Source organism: Aethalodelphis obliquidens, unplaced genomic scaffold (assembly GCF_003676395.1).
Source record: "Aethalodelphis obliquidens isolate GAN/ISIS:26980383/991018 unplaced genomic scaffold, ASM367639v1 scaffold39, whole genome shotgun sequence".
NCBI classification, from domain to species: Eukaryota; Metazoa; Chordata; class Mammalia; order Artiodactyla; family Delphinidae; genus Aethalodelphis; species Aethalodelphis obliquidens.
Window position 1 is genome coordinate 14,121,981 of NW_020837983.1, and position 26,585 is coordinate 14,148,565.

The window sequence follows — 26,585 nt, forward strand, 5'->3', positions numbered from 1 at the left end:
ATATATATAGTCTTGAATTCATGGGCAGAAGTAAAGTAGTATACTCTTTCTGGAAAACAAACCCTAACTCTAACTGTGTGACCTTAAGAAATTATTTAAATTCCTCTATGGCTGAGTTTTCTGTAAACTGGAATTAAAACAGCGTCCATCTCACAGTTTTAATATAAAGATTAAATGAATTTACATATATATGGCATTAAAAGCAATGATTAGCATACGGTAAGCACTCGATAACAATCAGGTACTATTTTTATTGAGAGCTTTGAAAATACTCCAATCTCTGACCCAGTAACTCCACTTTTATGACTTAACCATAAGGAAAATAATTTAAAAGTTAAGATAAAAATTAACAAAAGCATGTCAATTACAGTATTTATAAATGTGAACAAAACTGTAAACAGTCACCATTAGGGAAACAGTTTATGAAGAAAAAGTGATATGGAAAAATGCCCAAGATATATGTCAAGTAATACTAATAAACCCATCAGCCAAAGATACCATTTCTACTAGTCAAGTATGAACGCTTATTTCATTGCGCCCTAACCATATTTTGATTTGTATGCCTTTATTGAACATTTTGAACACTTAACAGAACAGTTTGACTTTTACATATTTACTAAATTAGTATGTGGTATCTATTTGCATTTCTTTGTGAAGTTAATTTTTGTTTCTAATTTTATTAGCTATCCAATTACTATTTCTATAAATTATCTTTTGTCTATCTACTGAGAAAGAAAGAAAATTAATATTTTATATAGAAAGTATTTGCATAAGTTATTCAAAATGCTCACAACAAATCTTGAGGGTACACAGCATAAAATCAAATAATCCAGCATCTTGCCATTTAGAAATCTCAATTAATAGCAAACCAAAATTAATTCAGAAAACACTAATGATCTGGCATCTGTGGCTCATCTATCAGCATCACAAGCAGATGAGTTCTAGTAATGAATTTAAAAAAGCAAATATATCAGGAATTAATCAGTTTGCATATAAGCTGCATTGAGTTTAGGGAAGTCTCAGGGTAAAACTACAAAGCAGCATAGTGTAATGGTTAAGAGCACCAATTCTTTGTGGGTTCAAATACAAGCTCTTCCACTTACTAATTATGTGACCTTTGCTAAAATACTTAACTTCTCTGTGTCTCTGATTCCTTATATGTAAAGTGGAAATAATAATAGTATCTAAGCTGACAGGGTTGCTATGAGAAGTAAATGAGTGTGTGTGTGTATATATACATACACAAACACACAGTGATTAGAACACTGCCTAATACATAGTAACTGCTGTATGTTTGCTATTGTTACAAAAATGAGTTTATAAATTGATCCCTCCTTGTCTCCTACTACTTTGTATAGCACAGTTTACTATTCAAATACTGTATTGTTTTGTGACTATTTCAAAATATTCCTACTTTAATTAGCTATGCACAATTTGGGTGATCAAGGTACGATTCTTTTTAAAGTGCCTCTGATGACACTTCTTTTTAAAGTGCCTCTGATGACACGATTCTTTTTAAAGTGCCTCTGATGCCAGACATAATATCCTAAAAACAAACAAACAAACGATAAAGCAATCTCAAGAAAGAACAACAAAGCTGGAGGCATCATGCACCTTGATTTCAAACTATATTACAAAGCTATAGTAATTAAAACAGTGTGGTATCGGCATAAAAACAGACACATACATCAATGGAACAAAATAGCCAGAAATAAACCCACACATGTACGGTCAATTAATTTACAACAAAGGAGCCAAGAATATACAATGAGAAAAGGATAGTCTCCTCAATAAATGGTGTTTGGAAAACTGAATAGCCACAAGCAAAAAAATGAAAATGGACCTCTATCTTTACACCATACACAAAAATTAACTCAAAATGAATTAAAGACTTGAACATAAGACCTGAAACCATAAAACTCCTAAAAGACAACACAGGCAGTAAGCTCCATGACACAGGTCTTGGTGACAATTTTTGAATTTGGCAACAAAAACAAAAGCAACAAAAGCAAAAATAAAGAAGCAGGACTATATCAAACTAAAAAGTTTCCATACAGCAAAGGAAATCATCAATAGAATGAAAACGCAGTCTATTGAATGGGAGAAAATATTTGCAAATCATATATTTGATAAGAGGCCAATATCCAAAATATATAAAAAACTCAAACAACTCAATAGCAAAACAAACCAAACACTCAGATTACAAAATGGGCAGAGCATCTGAATAGACATTTTTTCAAAGAAGACATACAGATGGCCAACAGGTACATGACAAGATGCTCAACCTCATTAATCATCAGGGAAATGCAAATTAAAAACCACAATGAGATATCACCTCAAACCTGTCAGAATGGCTCTCATCAAAAAGACTAGAAATAAGTGTTGGTGAGAATGTGGAGAAAGGGAACCCTTGTGTGCTGTTGGTGGGAATGTAAATTGGTGCAGCCACTATGGAAAACAGTATGGAGGTTCCTCAAAAGATTAAAATTAGAACTACCATATGATCTATTCAATTCCACTTCTAGGCATTTATCTGAAGAAAATGAAAACACTAACACTAAAAGATACACTCACTCCCATGTTCACTGCAGCATTTACAATATTCAAGATATGGAAACAACTAAATGTCTATCAATGAATAAATGGATAAAGAAATTGTACTATATATATTACATATATATGACAGAATAATATTCAGCCATAAAAAATGAAATCTTGCCTTTTGTGACAACATGGATGGACCTGGGGGCATTATGCTAAGTGAGAGAGGTCAGACAGAGAAAGACAAACACCATATGATATCTCTCATATGTGGAATCTAAATATATATATATGCGTGTGTGTATATATATTTCCAAGCTCACAGATACAGAAAATAAAGCAATCAATATAGATCATATACACCACAACTACAAAGGTTTCTAGCCTCCCACAGCAGTCCTTCTCAAACTTGAATATGAAAGAAATCACCTGGGGATCTTGTTAAAATGGAGAGTCTAATTCAGTATCTGGGGCAGGGTCTGAGAGTCTGCATTTCTAACAAGCTTCTTAGGTAGTACCAATGCAGCTGGTTCAAGAACAGCACTATGAGGGATCATGAATGAGCTTTAAGGAGTTCTGGAATCACACATTATCACATACAACATTTTCTGTGACTGTGCATATGTGGATTAGTTTCTAAGGAAAGGACCTATGTACAGTTCTTACCATATTCTCACAAGCGGGGGAGCAAGTAGGGAAAGGGCAGGTAGAAAGTAAGAGAATTTGTGGGAGAGGTAACAAAGACACAAATCAGTTCCACTGCTAAATGAAAAAAAATTGTCATTGTAAAAAGGAAAAAGTATTTGTAAAGGCAACTATTTTACATATGTACAACAATTATAACTTATAAGACTAAGCTGAAGAATGAGACAATTCTATATTATAGACAATTATATTGTAGAAAATTACAACTTAGAAGACCAAATTGAAGAATCTTTAAATTCTAGAATAAAAAGACAAGGATATAAAACTAAGAGAGAAAAAAGATACGGCCAGGATATCTACTATTCACTTAACGGGAGTTTTAAAAGTAGAGAACATAGGATAAAAGGCATTTAAAACACATATACGTAGGTATACATACATATACACACATACACACGATATATATATATATATACCTATGTGCATATATTCACACACATATATGTACATGCACATGTATTTTAGAAAAGTATCTTTAGAACATACAACTAGATATGTTCAGATAAAATGCCCACCAAATACCACAGTAACAATGACTGAAGATACATACTAAATACACACTGGTGAAAATGGTAAACTCCAAAGATAAAAAGAAATTCATGATAAGCTTCCAAAGGAACAAAGGAATTACAATCAAAATGGGAACTTAAAGTTACAAGATGATAAAGTAACATACACAGAATTCTGAACAGAAAATATTGGAACCTGGAATTCTATACCCAGCCAAACCATTATTCAAGTGTGATGGCAAAATAAAGAAACAATTTCAACTGTGCACACCTAAGAATACATACAACCACTACATATTTCTTAAGGGGGGGGATAATATACAAGAATGTACTTCAGCAAAATAGAAATATCAATCCAATTAAAGACTTCAAGAAAACTGTCATGGGACAAAGAAAATGATAAGGGAGAGGGAGAATAAAACTTAAGGAATCAAAATAATTGCTGAGAATGAGGATGCAAATTTTACTGTAATTAATTTGGGGAAGTATTTTAACATCTTTTTTGTTTTCTATGTCTGTGTGTATATATGGTCTGTAAATAAGTTCACTTGTATCATTTTTTTAGATTCCACATATAAGTGATATCATATGATATTTGTCTTTCTCTGCCTGATTTGCTTCACTTAGTATGATAATCTCTAGGTCCATCCATGTTGCTGTAAATGGCATTATTTCATTCTTTTTTATGGCCGAGTAATATTCCATTATAAATACACGCACGCACACACACACACACACACACACACCCCACAACTTCTTTATCCATTCATCTGTTGATGGACATTTAGGCTGTTTCCATGTCGTGTATATTGTAAATAGTGCTGCTATGAATACTGGGGTGCATGTATCTTTTCAAATTAGAGTTTTTGTCTTTTCTGGAAATATGCCCAGGAGTAGGATTGCTGGATCATATGGTAACTCTGTTTTTAGTTTTTTAAGGACCTCCAGGCTGTCCTCCAGTGGCTGCACCAATTTACATTCCCACCAACAGTGTAGGAGGGTTCCCGTTTCTTCACACCCTGTCCAGCATTTATTGTTTGTAGACTTTTTGATGATGGCCATTCTGAGTGGAGTAAGGTGGCAGATACCTCATTGTAGTTTTGATTTGCATTTCTCTAATAATTAGCAACACTGAGCATCTTTTCATGTGCCTGTTGGCCATCTGTATGTTTTCTTTGGAGAAATGTTTATTTAGGTGCTCTGCCCATATTTTGATTGGGTTGTGGGGTTTTCTTGATACCAAAAATATAATTTATAAAATAAAAAATTGATAAATTGAATTTTATCAATTAAAAAAACTTCTGTTTTGCCAAGGCCACTGTCAAGAGAATAAAAAGACAAGCTATACAGCTGGGTGTGTGTGGGTGTGTTTGTGTGTGTATTGATATCTATATAGATATAAAAACTCTCAAAATTTAACAGTTAAAAAATAAACAACCAAGCCAAAAATGTGCAATGGACTTAAATACTTCATCCAAGGGGATACAAAGATGGCAAAAAAAAGTATATGAAAAGATGTCATCATTAGTCATTTTAAAAAATGCAAATTCACATCAGATGAGATACTGCTATTTACCTAACAGAATGACAAAAACAGAAAATACTGACAACACTAAGTGCTAGCAAGGATGCAGAGCCACTGGAACTTGCACACGTTGCCAGTGAGAATGCAAACTGGTACAGCCACTGTGGAAAATGGTTTGGCAGTTTCTTATAAAGTTAAGCATATGTGTATAACTTATGACCCAGCAACCCTACTCCTAATTATTTATCCTAGAGAAATAAAGCATATCTCCACAAAAACCCATATAGGAATGTTCACAGATAATTAATTAAATAGCCAAAAGGTGTTAACAACTCAAATGTCCTTCACCAGGTGAAGTGACCGACTGTGGTGCATCCATACAAAATGGCATATTGATCAGCAATAATAAACTGTTGTCCTGTGCAACAGTGTGGATGATCGCAAAGACTAAGCTGAGCAAGGGAAGCCAGTCTCAAAAGGTTACACACTGTACACTTCTATTTATTTGAAAAAGACAAAACTATAGTAATGAAAAATAAATGGGTGGTTATCTGAGATTATGGGTGGGGAGAGGATGTGACTATAAAAGATAGCAGGAGTGAGTTTTTTCGGGTGATGTATCCTGATTTGCACGGTAGCTACACAAATCTGTAATGTGTTAACATTCACAGACCTGAACACCAAAGGGAAAAAGAATTAATTCTACTGTATATCTTTAAAAATAAAAATTAAAAGATTAACAAACTAAACAATCATCTTAAAAGCTAGAAAAACAACAAAATAAACAAAAAAAAAGTGCAAAGAAATTAATCAAATAGAAAACAAGAAAATTAGTAGACCATAAAACCAAGAGCTGATTCTTTAAGAAAACCTAAAATAGAGAAAACTGTGATAAGTGTGTTCAAGAAAAGAATGACAGACAGGTATTAGGAATGACAAACGTGATATAATCACATGTAGAAAATATTTTTGAGAGCACATTACTTACAACTTTAAAGCAAATGTGGAAATAGAAATGAAATTACAATATTCTAGGAAAATATGACTTAGTATTTTTAACAAAATTGGCTCAAAGAGGTAGAAATTGAAAAGATAAAGTTATTCCCCAAAAGTACCATGCCCTTATAGTTGCAGGGTAGAGTTCTAAAAAACCTATAAAAAACCGTAACTTCTATTATTTTAAATTTTGTTGTGGCAAGCCCCCTACTTAGGTCAGGGAACAAAAGAATAAATTTTTAAAAAATACACAAAATAAAAAGCGGGGATAAATCATGTATCCTAATTCGAATTCTCTGTAACACCCACATACTTCAATCAAATCCAGCACTCAGTTCCTTACTGTAATGCAGTGGAAGAAGTAATGTGGAGTTGAATCCTATTCATACTGAATTTATGCAATTTTATCTGTGCTCACTCATAGTTTTCATATGGCCCCTAAATACAACCATTTTATCTGGTGCTCAAAAAACTTCTGTACCAACGCTAGAGAGAAAACTGGATGTTTTGTACTTAATGAAAGTATGCTGTTCAGCACTGAATATTGTAAAACATGTATACTGTACTTGAAGATGATTTCAGAGAGTTTTAAAAGAACTATACTTTAGCCTTACTCACTGACATCAGAACCTAAACTGTGTGTAGTGATTCCACTCCAGCTGCACAAATAGGAGGCTCCCCCTCTATCTCCTATCCTCTTTAACAGCGTGAATAGTCTTACGTACAAGTAATCATGTCAGTGGAAACACAAGGTCATACCTTCCATAGTACTGGGGCCATATTTTGGTTAATGCTATGGCTGCTACCTTTTGAGCAAGTAAGTGTGGTCTTAAAGTATAATCACCCCCAACAGACTAGAAGTGCCCATCTGGCAGAACACAGTGGTCCTTCCCCTGGACTTGAGCTCAGTCTTCATTTAGCATCTCCATTTTACTCCACAGATGCCTCCTTCAGACAAGAATTCTACTTCTCATACAACCAGTCCATTTCCACTAAGGTATCTTATATGCTTCTTTGGTTATAAGGCCCATTCATAAGAAGGGATTTACTTCTGACAGGCTCATCTGTATTACCTTGCTTAGTGAAACAAAATTTATCCTCACTAGGAATGAAAACATTTCTCCTGTCAGCGGGACAAGGCTGTTTATTTTTGCTTTCTTATTGTAACTGTAGCTATACAGGTCTCCTTCCCTAACCTGAAAAGGCAAAATAATCACAACTGGAACAGTAAATTTTTTTGCACTGTTCTTGACCACTGAAATCAATTTTAAAAGGTGTATGGATTATAAGTGTGTCTAAAAGAACAGATCAACAGATATGAAAATTGGGAAGAGGAGGGAGGAAATCAGGGCACAGGAGAGAGAAAGAAAAGGGGTGCAGGGAGTTAGAAAGCTGGCAGTAACTACAGACTGATTTCATAGATACAAACACAAAGTCTTAAGAAAATTAGTCAATGTATTCCAGCAGATTAAAAGATAATATATCGTGGGCTTCCCTGGTGGCGCAGTGGTTGAGAGTCCGCCTGCCGATGCAGGGGACACTGGTTCGTGCCCCGGTCTGGGAGGATCCCACATGCCGCGGAGCGGCTGGGCCCGTGAGCCATGGCCGCTGAGTCTGTGCGTCCAGAGCCTGTGCTCTGCAATGGGAGAGGCCACAACAGTGAGAGGCCCGCGTACCACAAAAAAAAAAAAAAGAAAAAAAGAAAAAAAGATAATATATCGTTACCAACTTGTTGTGGTCTATCCCATAAATGCAAAAGTAGTTCAACATAAGGAATCATATGAATGTAATTTACTCCATTCGTGGATAAACGAATTCATTTATTCAACAAACACTGTCTGGCATGATGCTAGGTATGATTCCCTCACATAATTCTGGCCCTCATAGATAACTTACGATCATCTTAGAAATGAAAACACTTATGTGTCAAAATTAAATATCTAATCTCAAAAACTTATTTTATACAGGAACTCATGTAATAGCTCCAATTTGATTAAGAATATCAGAAACCTATAGCAAACATCACACTTAAAATTTTGAAAAAAAGGGGATGGGAACCATTAAAACTAAAGGCTTAACAGATATCGACTGCAGAGTATGGACCTTATCTGGATCCTGATCCAAAGAGTTTCTAAAACTTCATGTTTATATGACAGCCAGGGCAATGTGTATATGGCTAGATATGTAATGATAATTAGGAACTGTTAACTTTTTAAGTGTGATAGTGGTATTGGACTTAAGGTTTGTTTTTTGAAGCCTTCACATCTTAGAGATACATACTGAAATATTATTAGATTAGGTACTTGGGATTTGTTTCAAAATCATTTGCATTTAGGGAGTGGGTGGAGGAGTGGATAAAACAAGGCTGGCCATATAATGATCACTTGTTGAAGCTGGATGTTGGGTATATCAGGTTAATTATACTAGTGTCTCTACTTTTGAATATGCTTGAAATTTCCGAAGTACAAAGTTTTAAAATTGTTTTTAATTATCAAACACAATGGCAAAAAATCAAGCAAAAAAGAACAAAAACTAAATGCAAACACTAGAGAGAATCTACGTTATCAGAAAACCTTCTATGGATACTATTATTCAACATTATTCTATTCTTTTTTTTCAAAAGTTATTACTTAAAAACTTTTATTTGAAATATACATACAAAAATGCACTAATTGCAAGTTTATAGTTCCATGAGTTATCACCCCCAAAACCCATATCTGTGTAAACCACCGCTCAGGTCAAGATATAGATTTGACCAGCAGTCCAGAAGCTTCCATGGTACCCATCTCAATCACTACCCCCACCCCCGCCCAACCCCAAGAGGCAACTGCTCTCCTACATTAGTCTAACTTCTAACACTGTACTCATACGGTAGCTATAATTGTGTGCCTAACATCTTTTGATCAACATGTGAAATTTACCCACCCTACCTGCAGCGGTACTTTGGGGTTTTTTTCCTTATTTTTCAAAAATTTGTTCTTTTCCATTACCTTGTAATGAGAGCACCTTGTTCTCAAAATGTGGTCAGTGGACTCTTGGGAATTCCCAACACCCTTTCAGAGTTTAATAGAATACAGAAAGCTCACTGATTTCAGATTCCACATTGCAACTAAACTTTAAAAAACTACTTGTCAAGTTCTGGTGTAGCATCAAAGAATATTCACATTTATCTGAAAAGGCTACTAAAATTCTTCTCCCTTTACAATTATCTATGTGAAGCCAGATTTCTTTCTTATACTTCAAGCAAAACATGTCACAGCAGACTGACTGCAGAAGCAGACATGAGAAATCAGCTGTCTTCTATTAAGCCAGACATTACAGTGATTTGCAAAAATGTATAGCAACGCCATCCTTCTTACGAAACTTTTTTTTTTGGAAATTTTAGTGGTCATTTTACATATTTTTAAAACGTATGCTACTTAAGGTCACACGTAATGGGGTTGGTTTCTTGTCATTTTAAGTGGGTTAATAAATATTTTAACAATCTCTCAACTTTAATTTACCATATTTAAAAACATATATATCTGTCACACAAAAAACATTCTTTGGATCCCCCAAGAACTGTGGAGCCCTGCGTCCCAAAAGTTTGAGAACTGCTGCTGTACGGTTTTCCCTTATGTGAATATACCATATACCATAATTTATTCATCTATTCTATCGCTGATGGACATATGGGCTCTTTCTAATCTGGAATTAAAACAAGCAAGGATGCTATGAATATCCTTGTATGTGTCTTCTGACGCACGTGACGTCCCCACTTCTGTTGAGTTTATACCAGGAGCAGAAATGCTGGATCACAGGGCATGTTTACACTCAGCCTTAATAGATACTGACTGTTTTCAAAGTGGCTATTAAGCATTTGAAATGTGGTTAGTCTAACTGAGATGAGCTGTAAGAATAAAACCTACACTAGAGGGCTTCCCTGGTGGCGCAGTGTTTAGGAATCCACCTGCCAATGCAGGGGACACGGGTTTGAGCCCTGGTCCGGGAAGATCCCACATGCCACAGAGCAACTAAGCCCGTGAGCCACAACTACTGAGCCTGCGCTCCAGAGCCTGAGAGCCACAACTCCTGAAGCCTGGGCGCCTAGAGCCCGTGCTCTGCAACAAGAGAAGCCACCGCAGTGAGAAGCCCGCGCACCGCAACGAGGAGTAGCCCCCACTCACCGCAACTAGAGAAAGCCCGTGCACAGCAACAAAGACCCAAGGCAGCCAAAAAAAAAAAAAAAAAAAAAAAATTTACACTGGATTTTGAAGACTTAGTATGAAAAACATAATGCAGAATATTTCATTAATAATTTTGTATTGGTTACATGTCAAAATGATAATATCTTAGATATATCAGGTTAAATACATTACTAACATTAATCTCACCTGCTTTTTTAAAATTTTTAATTCGGCTACTACAAAATTTAAAACTATGTATATGACTTACATTTGAGGCTCACAATATGTATCTGGTAGGCAGCGATGCTCCGGGGGGAATATAGAGAGGTAAAACAGGAAAATACCAAGTGTGCATACTAAGAACAGTCTGAGATGCTTAGGAGACAGGCACCTAGTTTTGAAGAACCAGAAAAGACTTCCCAAAGGAGGTAATATGTAAAGGAAAGCTGAAGGATGGCAGGAGTTAGCCTAGTGAAGAAAGTGGTGGAGGAAGGTAAAACCAGGCAGGGAGAACAGTGTGTGCAAAGGCCAGGAGACAAGAGAAACGTGTTCAGTATGGCACAAACACGGTGGAGGGGAAGGGCATGGTGGAGGGAGTGACAAGAGACAAGAAAGGGAAAAACTAGCTACATCGTGAAGGGCCTAGTGATGCTTCTATTTTAAGAATGGGGAACTATTGGTTTTAAGCAAGAAAGTTACATAATCATATCCTCACTTTAGAAGAGTCACTCTGCTGCTCCTCTGTGTGATGTGAGTGAATAAGGACTAGAGTCAAGTTGGGGCTGTTACAATAACACAAATTAAAAACTAACGAGCCTTTACATGAAGAGAACAGCAGCAGAGAGACGCAAACCTTAGGCAAAATCACTACTCTCAAAGCTTCAGTTTCTTCTAATAATACCTACCTCAGAGTTATTTTGAGGATTTAAGAAAAGCATCTTTTTGTAAAGGAGTTCTGTATTCTAACTCTTGGTAAAAGATTTTAGTATCACTAGAACAGGCAATAATAATTCCAAGAAACTGAATTCTATTTCAGAATATGCCAGGTAAAAGATTCATGTCTTCTCCAACTTATTCAAACCTATAAGATACTTTAACAATCAATGAAATTAAGTCAGATAATTACATCTGAACGGTAAATTCCAACTACGACACATCCCACTGTGCTCCATTTAACCTCGATATGAAAAGATTAACACCAAATCCCATCTCTAAAAACTGAAATTCAAGTGAATTAAAGGTAAGTATGAAGTTACTCTCATTCAATGGTAAAAACATGAATGTAAAACGATTTCACTGCTTCACCAAACTGATACTAGCAGGGCAGGGCAGTGAGTTATAAAGTATTTGAGAGAACTAGAAAACTGTTCAGTTGGCTTCATTTACTTTGAAGTTTTGGGACCTTCTAAAGTTATATATTCTGTAAATAAACTATTCAATCCAGGGAAGAAAGGTAAAAGGTCACTTTATTTTTCCAAAAATGTTTGAAGTTCTCTAATCTGCCAATGCATTCTTTTTTTTTTTTGCGGTACGCGGGCCTCTCACTGCTGTGGCCTCTCCCGTTGCGGAGCACAGGCTCCGGACGCGCAGGCCCAGCAGCCATGGCTCACGGGCCCAGCCGCTCCGTGGCATGTGGGATCCTCCCAGACCGGGGCATGAACCCGTATCCCCTGCATCGGCAGGCGGACCCTCAACCACTGCGCCACCAGGGAAACCCCGCCAATGCATTCTTGATTCTTCTAAGACATAGAGCAATCTTTAATTGATCACTTAGTAGAAAGCATTTAACTTGGGCAAAAAGTCCTTGAAATCTAACTTTTATTCCACCCTTTCCTTTTTGCCTTAAATACTCTTAAAACACTGTAGAAAGTTTTGTTCTGTACTTATTTCATCCACAAAAATGAACAGTCCTTAGAACTGAGTTCTCCACAGAACCCTTCTTAAGCCTCCCCCCTTGTAACTTAAATCCCCACTCCTTAGTGTCATATGCTATACAACTATTCACACACAATATCCCTTCTTGAACTGAGTATTCTTAACCTTCTCTTTTCTAGATTAAAATAAACAGAAACTTAACTTCCTAAGGGTCTAAACTGATTTACTGAATTATGAAAACAGAAATCACCCGCAACCTCTCAGCCCTTTTCTTCACTCTCACCTGATGATCTCATATCACTTTGAGAATTCTCCATCATCCTACTACAAAACCTACAGACCTAAGTCCACTTGAACTAATATTTTCCTCCTTAACCTCTTGTGACGAGAGAGGAAGCACCCCTTCCTTCCCTATCAAAGGGGCAATCCATACTCTTCTTTCCACCTCCACTGCTGCCACCTCAGTGTCTCTCACCTGCATTACAGCCGAAACCTATCATCCCACCTCTGCTCTTGCCTACTTCTCAACAATCCACACAGGGGCAAAAGCGACTGTTTCAAAACAAAGATCACACTACAGCATTTAAACTGTGTCAACAATTACACTTAAACCCAAACTCTTTACCATAGTTTCCAAAGCCCGGAGTCCCTGCCTAAGATTCTAGCCTCACCTTGTCACTCTTATGACCACTGTGCTCCGGCTACTGATTTTATTTGTTTACCTGCAACACACCAGCTCTTCCACATCAGCTTTTTCCTAATTCTGGGTCTTTCACATGTTGCTCCCATGTGCAAGGCTCTCTTATCCCAGTCATAACATGGTTAGCTGTCCTTCAGGTCTTTCATTCTCCTCTACAAGGAAGGCTTCCTCTAACTACTCTGTGCCTGGTATTCACTTTGCTGTCTCCTGTTTGTTTTTTGTTAAAGCACTTACTACAAGTTATTCACTAGACTGGAAGTTTCACGAGGGCAGAAACCACCTCCACCAGGCTGTCGTGCCTTACATAGTGCCAGACGTAAGCAAGCGCTCAACAAATATTTGCTAAATGAATGAAAGAGTGAAGAGAGAGACAGGATTAGGTTGTGGTCCTGGCTGTACTACTTCCTAGTGCTTTGATCTTAGATAAGTGACAACTTCTCTGAGCTTCAATTTTTCTCTTCCACAAAAAAAGGAATAAATACCTTGTAGGATTTCTAAATAAGACCTAATGAATATTAACAGACTATGAATGAAGACCAACCACAGTATCTGAACTTAATTGAGTAAATGTTAGTTTCCTTCCCTTCCTTCTATAGTTTAGACAGAATTCCCTAAGCTAATTTCATATTGAAACTAGAGATAGACAGACAGACAGACCTATCTATCTATATACACATCTACTGTTGCATCTACTTAAAAGGACTAATGACATGCATCTGAACAGACAAATTGGTAACTTGTATTTGTAGGATCTAATCCAATCCTACACCTTAGAAAATGGAGAATAAGTAGTATACATCTTACTCACCCCTCCCACAAAGGACAGGGTGGAGTGAGGAGAAAATGAAGAGAAACCAAGAAATGGGAGGGAAAGATAACCTGAGAAATTAGAAATCATTAATTCAACCTCAATTCCTAAGTTTAGAACAACCTTCATTTACCTATAAAGACCTGTAGCAGGAACAGGATTAGTACTCATTCCGAAATTCTGAAATAAAACATTTTCTATTTGCTTAAATCTACATACATCTCACCTATATTAAAGGTATATACCTCCTTTTTACCTTTCATTCTTTAAACTGTAATTTCATTGATAAGATGTAAAAAAAACACAACAAAAACCCTCCAAATACAAAAACGCCTCACATCAGAAAAACAAAAAGTTCTCATTGTTGCCTTAATTTCTTGATAAGCTTTAAATTTTCTAACCACAAAAATTAAGTCCTTTTTTCCCAAACATTTTTTTAAACTGCTGCTCACTTTTCAGCCTGACATCATTTTTATGTTTTCTTCAGAGATTATACTTTCTAGGAACGTTCTAAATCATTTACCATACATCATTCAGATCTCCTCCACATTCTCCCTGGAACACAGGTACCCCTCTGAGAGTGGTCATTTAATACTTTCTGCCTGGTAACCGCCTAGAATTTTGTGGAATGTGCTGCATGCCTTTATATTCTCCCTACGATATGGATATAATTTAGATTCTAAACCCAAGGAAGGGTTTATATTAAGCAATTAATTCAGTTTTACTCAACATATTTTATGTAATCAAGGCTGACTTTTTTAGAAGTAATTGGAATCTGGTTTAGATTTTTTTTCTCATGTTCTAGTTATTTCTACAACCTTTCTAAAATTGGAACTTCTAGCCTATCCTTAAACTGGAAATTTATAAAATCCTGCTGAAAGTTCCATAAAATTCACAGAGAAAGACTCACTCATTAGACATAAGATGCAAGAGTAAAAAGAACATGCTATGCTTCCACAACATCTAGAACAGCAGTGTGTACAGAAAGAATTTTTGACTATAATAAGCTGAAAACCACTTTAAAGATACATTTTTGTCATAAGTTCAGTCAGTACATGTCAGGGAGAGTTCTTACTGCTCCCAAAAGCTCTAGCAGCAAGTAACCGAAGACTTTACCACCTACAACTCTTCAAGGCTGCTGTAAAATGATATACAAATACAACAAACATTTAAAATTACATTTTAAGGCTTCATCTAGGGCAGTGCTTTTACAAACTAACAACTGTATTCTATAAGTGGGTCCAAAATTACTTTATTGAGTCCAAACCAGTACACGAAGAAAGGAAGCAGGAGAGAAGGGAGGTGAAATAGGTTAAAAAACATCAGAGTACATCACAGGTAGTACCAGCAAGGATTATTTCATGAATTTTGTTTTGTTCTGTATACTGGGAGTAATATAAAATGTATTTTAGGTATTTTAATCTTCTAAAAAAGATTTGAGGGCTTCCCTGGTGACGCAGTGGTTGAGAGGCCGGCTGCCGATGCAGGGGACACGGGTTCGTGCCCCGGTCCGGGAAGATCCCACATGCCGCGGAGCGGCTGGGACCGTGAGCCATGGCCGCTGAGCCTGCGCTTCCGTCCGGAGCCTGTGCTCCACAACGGGAGAGGCCACAGCAGTGAGAGGCCGGCGTACCGCAAAATAAATAAATCAATAAATAAAAATAAAAAAAGATTAGAAAACACTGATTTGGGAGACAAACAGAGTGGAAAAGGATAAAGCAATGGAACTGCCATAATTATCAAATTATGGCTTGGGAGGTGAGCAAGACTAACAGCTTCTACTGACGAGGAGATGGTTTGGAAAACCTCCACACATTTTAACAGCCAGATATCCCCGTGTGAGATATGAAGAAGCACCTTCTCCTCTTACAGCAGGCCTAACACATGCCAGCAAGGTCACAGCTGCCCCCACTAACTGTTCTTATCCCTTCAAACTTCCAATGGCAGAGGTCAACCTTTACCTTCTCCTAACTCTCAGGAACATTCGGTGCAGTTAAGCTACAGCAGCTCCTGAAAGATAATTGTTGGTCTTTGAACAACTACTCCTAGAAAACATTAACTGTATTCCATATCATAATCTAGAGTTTCAAATAAGGCTTTGGCATTCAGAAAAGTAACTTGGAAGTAAAACAGTCATACTATTCCACTAAAACAGTCACATTTATTAGTCACACAGTCCACTAAAATGGTCATGTGAAGAAACTAAGCACCAAAATAAAAAGATTACTTTTAAGGTATTTGAAATGTTTCAAAGATTCAAGGCACAACCTGGAGCCATTTAATATTACAGTTTAATAGATAAGAAAGAGTCACTCTGTGAAGGGTTGGTATTGGAACTGCCCAAATATCAGCCAATCAACCTGCATTTTTTTCACTGGGTCTAAGTTAAGGGTTACTCTGAATATTCAGTTGCATTAACAAAGGTTTCTCATTAGTTTTGAAGCCACTTTGAAAAAAACACACATTTTGCTGTATAAGGGACAGTTTCATAAATTACAGTGTATAGTTTTTCTAAAGGCTCAGAACAGGTGATGGGTACTTCTCAGGACGCATCCACTCATCACAACTACTGCATATTCAAGCAAAACAACCCCACTATTGTTATGAAAGCACACACACCCCCGCCACACACACACTATTATTATAGCTGCTTCTTCTCTAATATAAATCCACACAGGACAGAAGAGGACAAAAAGTGCAGCAATAAAGAGAATTCCCCCAAATGCAGAGCGAAGGGTTCCTTTCATCTCTGCTCACAGTTTAGTGTCCCGCCTGGCTCACTACCTCCGTTTTCTTTATACTTTAAAACTTGCTGTGTGGCTTGAGATATCAACCCTTAGCATAATCACTTGCTAGTTTTATAATGTGACCCCACACTGTTGGAAAAAGGAGCTTCAGTCTTTGCCTACTAACAATTCCTCACTAAACACAAATTCCCAAAACATAAATATCTGATAAACATCTACCAGAAAGTCATTTTGTGTACAAGTACAAAAGGATGCACCAGGACAAATTCGGGGGTTCACAGCCTCTTATCCCTAGAGGCAAAAAGAATTTTAGTTCAAACACTAATGACATAGCTCTTAATGAAAGCAGAGCTAAAAGAACCTGTTTATTTATCCAATCTGATCACACATCACTAAGACTCAACTCTGATTATAGTAGAGGACAAAGCTGGACACTCTTAATCACCCTAGATTAAAGATGCCTCTAGCTTTCTGCTCTCTCCTGGGCCATTACACCAAACCTAGAGCAGAGCTACACCCACCTTCAGGCTAGAAGAAACACATAATAGCTTATTGATCTCTGGTGCAGACCCAAACCCACAAGTCACCAAGCAAGTAGGGATCACAGCCACTTGATGCAACTAACAATCAGAAGTCATGCACTGGGTTTTCTGTTCAAATAAGCACACCACTGGCAATTACCACATCAAATGTGGACCAACTCCTCCCAAACAAAAATAAAAATATATTAATCAGGTCAGGGAGCAATACATTCTGAACCACACAGAAAAACTACTATTTCTTGATTGGCAGTAAATGTCGATCTCAGTTCATTAAATTCTTCATTTCGTGTAATTTCTCAGGTTTTAAAAGTTACCGTGACATTCAATTCCATAGATAAATGCTTTCAAAAGAGATAATACTTGCTCGTAAATTACATGTTGACTGAACTTCATCCCCACCACCATTAGTGGAATTAAGTGTTTGTGGCAAATGACTTAGACTTTTCAGAAGTAAAATTTACCAAAGAATGATAACTTCTAATTATTTTCTTCTGAAGAAATCAAAGCACCACTCCCAAAAGTAAAGGTTAACTGTGTTCTCTGAAACAACTATACAATGTTTTAAACTGATGACTAAAAACAGTCAAGCCAGAAGTGGAACTCAAAGTCTCTCAATCAATGAATGTTCTTTCCAATTAATTCCGTTTAGCTCTTGTTCTGACCCCTGTGTACTACGTAAAGCTTGGTCCTTACTCATAGCCTCAGCCATCTCTTAACCTCAAAGGAATATATGTAATACAACCCACAGACTGGAATAAAGCAACAGTGACAACATTAGCGGACAATGATGGATGAAATGCCAAACGAACTGGGAGTCAGGGCAGACATGTACGCCCTAAGAGGGAGAGACTGAGGTGGGGCTGGAAACTATTTTCTGGCCTTCTCCCGCGTGCTGCTCCAGAGCAAGGGGCAGGATCCTGCATGCCCGGGATCAGCAGAGCCCCCGAAGTGCAGGGATGGGAAGAAAATAGCGGGCTGCTTTGCCAGGGAGTGGGGAAGGTGAGGGATCGGTGCGGTGTGAATTCCACTGAGGAGTGAACTTCCTGGCCCAGGGTGGGGGGGTTGGGGGTGGCAGGACGGTCCCGGCCAGCGGCGGGGGGCGACCTCCCTTTCTTTCTCCCACAGTCCTACATCTTTGTGTGTGTGTGTTATTCAAGGGGCTACGAGTCCCCGAGGAACCAGCCGGCCACCGTGGCCCTCCAGCCCAGGTCGGGAAGTCCATCCGCCACCCTCTAGCTCCCAGGGGGCTCCCCGGGTCCGGGACGCCCAAACACCCACCAAAACCCCGAGGGTCTGGAGACAGACGAATGGACCAAAGCATCTTCGTGTGTGGACACCCCCTCCGCTACATCCAACCCTCGCCGGGTCTTTGTCCCGCCGGCGGCCGGGGTCTCTGCCGGTTCCTCGGGGAGCCCCCTGTCCTGGAGGCCTCGGGGCCCGGGGTCGCCCCAGCTTTGTTCAGTCAGCGGGGCGCGAGGTCCAGGACACTTACCGTACACCCCGGCGAAGAAAAGCAAGACCAGCGCAGACCTCCACCGCGGAGACTCTTTTGTGCTCCAGCGACGGGCCATAACCACGGCAGATGGAGCAAGCGAGAAGGAGATGGAGGAGGCGGAGGTGGAGGCGGAGGCGGAGGAGGAGCTGGGGCCAGACGCCGCCGCCACCGAGCCCCCGGCTGCTCCCTGCGCTCTCCGCGGCGGCGGGAGGGGGAGGGGCCGCCGTCGCCGCCGCCGCCCGCGCGCGCTCACTCCCTCTTTCTGCCTCCCTCCGGACCCCCCTCAGCAGCTCGCCGGCTCCCACCCGGGGCGGCGCGAGAGTCCTCCACGGGACGGGTCTCCCGGGAGCCGGGGTAGCCAGCGCCGGTACGAGGTGAGGGGGCGGCGGACGCGCGGCTCCAGCCACGCGCCGCATAGGCTAATCGGCGCCGCCACCCGCCAGACAGCGCTAGCCGGCACCCGCGCCCATCCGTGCGATCGGCAATCCCCTGGCCCGCCTGCCTTGGTTCCCACCCCGCGCTCCGCTGGACTTTCTAAGTCTCAGGGCCGCTTTCCCCGTGACAGAGGCCGGAGGAGCAAGGCAGTGCCAATAGATGAGCGAGCGAGAGAACGCGGGTCGATGGGTTCCCCCGGGCTGGGGAGTGGGGGCCGGCTTCGGCGCTTCGCTGCAGTCAGCGGTCTCGGGGCTGCCCCTGCGGGTTGTATGAGGACGTGTTGGGTGGCGGAGAGTGGCTGCGCGAGCGAGGAGAGTGGGTGTTCGGAGGCTGGGAACTTGGGAGTTACTCTCCCCTACCCCTTCCTCCCTTCCTCCACTTAACCCGCGCGGAGCTCGGAGTGGGTGGGCGCAGGTTAGTGCCGAGACCCCGGCCGCTGGTCGCTGGGAATGCCTGCTGGGGAGCTGGGGCTGGACGCCCACCCTCAAGGTGCCCGCGATGAGCCGGACAAGGTTGGAGTGCGGAGCACTTCCAGTCTGGCGTGGAGGTGGCTCTGACATCCCCCGGGGGGGCTGGGGACACCTCGGGGGTCGGGAAGTGAGAGAGGGGTTCACTCAGCGACCCGTGATTTCTCTAAACATCTTTCTGCATCCCAAGAAGTGTGATTCCTCCTTCCCTTACCTCGCCGTAGCACTTCCTAAATACAATTGTAGTGACACTGGCACGTCAGATCTTCCGCCTTGTGTTTGTCGACACGTCTCATCTCCCCTACTAGATTATCATTGACCTTTACATGCACTCTCCGGGCTATTCAAGGAAGACCTACAATGCACTATGCTGTCCAATTGACACAGGTTATCTCTTTTTCATCTCTAACAACCTTGTGAGATAAATATTATTATCCATATTTTATAGATAAGAAAACGAGACAAGTTAAATTACCCAAGATAGTGTAACAAATGAATAGTTTGAAACAATTTTTCTTATTCCAAATTCAAGGCTGTTTCCTCTCTACTCTAGTGTACTCTAGCACAATGCTTAGTGCGTAGTAGGTAAATATTAAAATTTAAGATGAATTTCTTTGAAGGTACATTTAGTCTTTCCGTCTATCCGCTACCAATTTGTCCCCTTTTAGATTTTTCCCCCAGGAAATGGTATTACAAACGGTGAAAAAATTATTAACAAACAATGCAAAACCCAATAATAACAAATCTTGTATCATTTGGCAAAACAAACAAAATCGAGAGCTCCAAAAATGTTTTGTACCCTCGCTGGAGAAAAAGGAGGAGCTTCAGTGTACTTCATTTAACAATCAACAGTTGTCTGTACTAATTTTAGGATTTGAGATTCTACTTGCTTGATTCTTGAGATCTGTTTCCAGAAATTGCGCTGCCATGACCACTGTGTTTAGAACAGGTCACAAACAAAATGAAGAGAGACTGCACAGCATCTTCCTCTCTCCACTTTTAGTACCAGTCAAGGAACCCCAGTCCCAAGACAAGAGGCACATTGCTGTCCTCTGTCCCTTGACTCCTGTATTCACAACCCTCTCACCCTTGCACTTGCTCATCCACCCAGACCTGTCTTCTGAGACTTACCGAGTTCTCAAACCTTTTGGTCTCAGGGGCCCTTTAAAAACACTTAAAATTTGGTGAGGACTCCAAAGAGCTTTTGTTTATGTGAATCATAGCTACTGATATTTATCATTTAGAAATTAAAACAATTTTAAAATATGTGTAAATTTATTTAAAATAAAAAAATGCATTACAGGTTATCTCTATTTTCCAAAACAAAAAAAAAAAACAGTGAAATGTGTGGCATTGTTTTCATCTTTGTAAATCTTAATGTCTGGCTTAATAGAAGACAGTTGGATTCTCATATCTGCTTCTGCATCCAGTCGGTTACAATATGTGGTGTTGGTTGAAGTATATGAAGAAAATCCAGATTCACAAAGATATGTATTGATAATTGGCAAAGAGAGGATGTCATGTACCTCCCCAGGGTCCTCAGATAAAATTTTGAGAGCTGTTCATCTTAACACCTTCAAAAATCTAAGTATTTTGTTTCTTGTTGGAAAAAAACCTGATAAATATTCATTCTAAGGTATTAGAAGCTGAGCACTTCAGTGTTCACCAACCAAGGGTATTTATGTTTCATAAGGGAACATTTTATTTATACAAAATCTAATCCTAATAGAATATCAGACATTGGTAAGCAGCAGGGCACAGATTAGGTATTCAGTATTACCCTTTTTATTACCTAATCTATTGAGCTGAGTACCTAGATGTCTACTCTTAGGCTAATATATCAAATAACTCATATATGAGAAAGCATTTAGAAGTTTATAAAGCTATATAAAGTGGTCAGTGTCTTTAACAGTTCTATTGCAGTAGGAGTGCTGATTTAACTTGGCCAGCGTTCTGATCTATACCCTATAAAGCATAAAGCATTCTCCTGAGGCTCATGTGGTTCTTAATCTCGGGGTCCCTGGATCTACGGATGTGTTTCAAGGATCCTGAAATTGTATGAAATTTTGTGCTCACATATTCTTATAGGCAGAAGATTTGTTATTTTCAGCAGATTCTTGAAGGGCTGTGTCAATCATTTAAAAAGAATGTTTAAGAAAAATTGAATGAGGTAACTACTTGAGTTGCTTCTTAATCCTTTTCCAAATGGTTCTCAGACTCCTCAGGTACATGCATTTGGGAGAGGAGAAGTTCATGGACTATTTCTTTTCCCCTTGACATATTCGGAAAAGAGCCACCCACCCCACCTCCACTTTATGGAGATGTGCCCTTAAATAATCCTTTTGTTTTGATTTTACACTTCTCTTTCCTCCCTATTTGGCTATCACCATATATGATGGTTTAATTTTCACTCTTGTTACTAATAAAAATTCCTTCCTTCCTGGTGTAGACCCTGCTCCATTTAGTAGCCTTTGAGAACCTCGTCCACACCCAGTGAGGTTAGAATGGGAATTTAAGTCTACCACTGAGCATCATCTTTTATTGGAAAGAAAATTGATGGTAGTGGTTTTTCTACTTGGCATGCTGCTAGGCAAAGCTGACTCTTTTAACTCCCCCTCAAAGGAATATTATTTTAAAAAAGAAAAACAAACTTGATAAACACATATAAATAACTAAGAGGGAAAGAAAATTTTTTTAAAGATTGAAGTTAAATAAATGAGAGATCTTTACAAGCAAATTGTAATTTCCATTGGAGGTGAATAATGGAGGGTAGCAAATGAGATCCATCAATCTAGGCAACTTCTATACCAGTTTCCTAGCATATTTATTGTGGTTATTATTTATTATGTTCTGTGCTCTGACAGCATACCCCAGCATTGTACCAAGTAGTCAGAAACATAATCCTGGCTATAAACTAAATATCCCCAGTCCATACAGATTGACCTTCATGAACTCAACTTCTTAACTGCAAAACCTGATCGTACAGCATGCGTGAATTTACAGGGCTAACAACATCTGTCTCTTGTAGCCATATGAATCAGTTGTACCTACCAAGAAAAAAGGAGGGAAAGGGGAATTAACTACAGACATTGGCTTTTATAAAGAGATACACTGAGTGTTTTGTTGTTTAACTGCTAGGTTTCAAAATGTACATAACTGTGTTTTTTAAGTTCTTCCCATGATTGATTGAGATTATGAACTGGAAATGCTTGTGGGATGGAATGTTATTCTCTACGAGTCCATCAGAAGTGAACTTAGCAACTGTGATGACAACCCAAGGACTCTTACATTGCTAATTTCAGGCATATACAACTTAACTGTTTGTACTCTGCCCAAGTGCAAAAAGGATTTGAGGTGCCCAGTGTTATTTGGCAATATAGTATATTGTAGTTATTAAACGTATAGGCCTTGAGAATTCAACAGAGCGGAGCCTGACCCAGGTGGTTAACCCTGGTCAAGTAACCTAACCTTACGTGCTTCGTATTGCCACCAAAAAATGGGAAAATATGGGCACCTCATTAAATTATCTGCATGCCTTAAATGAGATAATAATAATTGCTGACATATATTGAGTACTTACAGTATGCTACACCTTTAGTTCTCAAACAATCCTATGATGTCGATACAATTATTACCTCCATGTTTCAACTGAACAGACAGAGAAAGGTTCAGTAGGTTTCTCATGTTTCAACTGAACAGACAGAGAAAGGTTCAGTAGGTTTCTCAAGAACACACAAATAGTAAATGGTCAGCATTTAAACTCAGGCAGTGTGATGCCAAACATGCACTTTTAATCATTCTACCACGTTTCATGTAAAGTACTTAATAAAATGCCAGGCACTTAGTAGGTGCTCAATAAATGGCAGCTACTGTTATTAAACATATAAATAACATAAGCAAAAGAGTCCTTATTCTCTAATCTCATACAATTTAAAATGCAGTGTAAGTAGTACTTTTCTGTCTTCCTTTTTCCTAGAAGTAGCCGATACTCCCCTGATTTTGGTTTAAGTTAGACATAAGCCTCTTTTAGATTTATTTTTAAAAAGAAAAGTCAATCTTTAAAGTTTTATTTCCTTGAGTTTTGGAAAACATGAAGCAAGCATCAGAGGAAATATAAGTCTGGTTTTTTGCTGCTTGTACTAAAATTTTTTTCAGTGACCTTGTAGTCATTATTTGTAGTTTCCTTTGAAGATCGGAGAATCTTAGGTTGCTTATTGCCCTAATCTTCAGAGAAGATCTATGACAGATTTTTCTGATCCCGAAGAATACATCAAATCATATGAAACTGCTCAGTTATCAGGCCATGAAAACAGGTCATTTCTACTAAAGAATAGATTACTCCAGCGTCATCATGAAACGAATATTCTCCTTGGAAATACCCAGGCAGGTTTGCATTTTGAATATGTGGCAGCTGTGATGGAAAAGAACAGTCTAATCCTTTCGATGTCTGTAGTCTACTGCTTCACTTGCACAGCAGGGGATGTGAAAGAAATGGTATCAAAAAGCATTTCAATACAAAAATTTTATTCTCATACTCCATAAAATGAATTAAGTGACTGAAGAAAAAAGTTAAACACTTCAGAACATTATGTCAGTTGGTTCTGGTCACCAGGGCAGTTAACTCTAGTCACCACAACTTTTTTCCACATTATGACTAGCTCTGCTTAAGTATAGACACTCCTGAGATGGAAACCCCAATTTAGAAATACTCACATATATAAAATTGTATAAACTACTTTAGCTCTTTAAATGTATGACTTAAGGGCAATTAATGGCAATTGGCAGGTAGAGACCAAGTTATATGACAGCTGCTTTAGCTGGCCCGTGAATGAGGAAAAGGACACAGTCCCAGAGCAGCTGTGCTGACTGTGCTCTCTCTGCATCAGATTCCCAGCGGTAATAACCTTCAGTATTCCAGGGACCAGGATATGTGGGAGGATGCTGTATTCCAAGAAGTCTGTTCTTAGTGTTATCCATCCTCATCAGAACCATTGACCTATTCCCTCAGGAGATTCCTAGTACAGGTTTCAGACCTGTTCTGGCAAACCACTTAATGGGTACCGCTCGTTAACTCAGAATTGAGACCTGGGACAGCCTCTGAAGATGGGAGAATTTACTAATCCCATCTATGGCCCCTGGACTGGCACATTTGCTCATCTGAAGAGTAGAACCAGCATATTCAGATTCTCTCATCTTCACTGAGGGAGGTGGATAAAGGAAACGAGAGAAAGCTCCAGTGAGACAGGGTCATTTATCTGTTGTGTTCACTGTATCTTCAGCACCTCGAAGGGGGCCTGTCTCCCAGTAGATGCTCAGGACACATTTGTTGAGTGAATGAATAGGGAGCTCAGAAATGAAATAGATCTCTGGGCGAAAAGGAGAAGCAAAGCTCTTGTTCAGTGTCATATTGAGGAGAAAGGACCCATGCTTGTCCTGTCATTAGTGCCCAGGTGGCCTGCAGAGAAGGCAGCTTGCTTTGGAGCTCAGGCAAAAATGGAGTGAACCATCAATTCTTGGTCTTTTAGGAAGAGCCAATAAACCTCACTTGCAGGATGAGATCCATATAACCTTGTGTGCTGAGACTCAAAGATATTGCTTAATGAGGTTTAAAAAACCTTAATGAGGAGGTTAAAAAATATATTCTGGTGTTGAAGCCAGTTTTCTATAATTTTATTGCCAATGTTTAATATTTCCAGTATACTATAGGTTAACTGGACTTTTAGGCCTCAGCTGGCCTTATATGATCTGTAAGTTGGGCACTAATTTTATTGACTATTAAAATAAACAGGCCCTTTGTTCTCTAACCTAGTAGAAACCCTTAGAAAAGAAGACTTTTAAAAACGTTCTTCTTCAGAGAGCTGTGAACTAATGCCTTACTTCAGGTGTGCAGAGAAATTCCAATTCCATTGTCTATGAAGTTAAACTGTTCCTTAATATCAGTCTAAGAGGTGATGAAATCAGTGTCCAGTATGAAGTCAGGATCAGAGGGCAAAGAAGGAAACCCAGGTGGCCAGTATGAATTCAAGATTTGTTTAATGTATTTTGAATTTCTGGGTCATCAGTCAGTCCCATAATATAATGTAAGTACAAAGAGTACTTTCCAAATTCCAAAGTGAATTATCTTTATTTTTTTATCACTTGCTATTATCAATATTGTCTTCTGTCCATTTATATGTACTTGATAAAGTTGGTTGTTCAGCAAAATAAAATAAATACTCTCAAAATTAACTAGAATGTTGTTGGGATTTTAGTAATAATTCACTTTATGTTTTTGAATACTTGAAGTATGCTAAAGATTGTAAAGTGTAGAAATTCACATAACCTGACTCAATCACTTGATTGAGTGATTAAGGTGGAGGTCTTACTCTGTCAGACCAGTTATTACAGATACAAGGGAGCTAATAATCTAGTAGGGAAACAGATATACCAATAAGTATAAGCAATATTCATTCATTCAACAAATATTTATTGAGTGCCTACTATGTGCCAGTCATTTTTCCAGATGCTGGGGCTGCTCAGTGAACAAACATGACAACTGCCATGACACAGGTACATGCACATAAGACACACCAGAACCACAGGGGAGAATCAGAGAGGGCCTCACAGAGGAAAAATATCTGATTTGAGAAACAAAGCATAAGTAGGAGATTGACAATAAAAAAGGAGGCAGGCAAGGGGTGATGGAAAAGCATTCCAGGCAAAAGAAATCAAGTGGAAATAGGAAAGGAGAATAGGTTGTGTTCTGGGAACGTAAAGTAGTTTGTATTGCTGGTTTAAAAGTAGCGTGTGTCGCGCGTGCGTGTGTTGAGGTGGGGAGGAAACAAACATATAATCATAAATTACATAATAAATGACATGCGTAAATGTGTGTAGAATTTATTCTGTAAGATGCAGGAGAACCTTGAAAGAATTGTGAGGCAAGGAGTCCTGTTCCATCTATGATGGAGCCTGGAATGGGAGGGGAAGGGATTTGAAGCCCTGTCAGGAAGATATTGCAGTAGCAAGGAACAGGATGCACTTACGGGTGCCTAGTGGCAATAGGAATGGAGAGTAGGTAACACCATCAACAGTTGA

The 26,585-nt window shown here is 39.0% G+C and overlaps 1 protein-coding gene across 2 annotated transcripts in view; it reads right to left on the reverse strand.

Moving 5' to 3' along the window:
- LRP12 (LDL receptor related protein 12) overlaps positions 1-18,936 on the reverse strand; it is an 84,266-nt gene extending 65,330 nt beyond the window's left edge. For both annotated transcript variants that reach the window (XM_027131590.1, XM_027131589.1), the window contains exon 1: positions 18,607-18,936. In XM_027131590.1, the coding sequence (XP_026987391.1) occupies positions 18,607-18,685 (79 nt within the window). In that variant the 5' untranslated portion in view covers positions 18,686-18,936. The remainder of the gene's footprint in view (positions 1-18,606) is intronic.
- Positions 18,937-26,585: the final 7,649 nt, after the last annotated feature.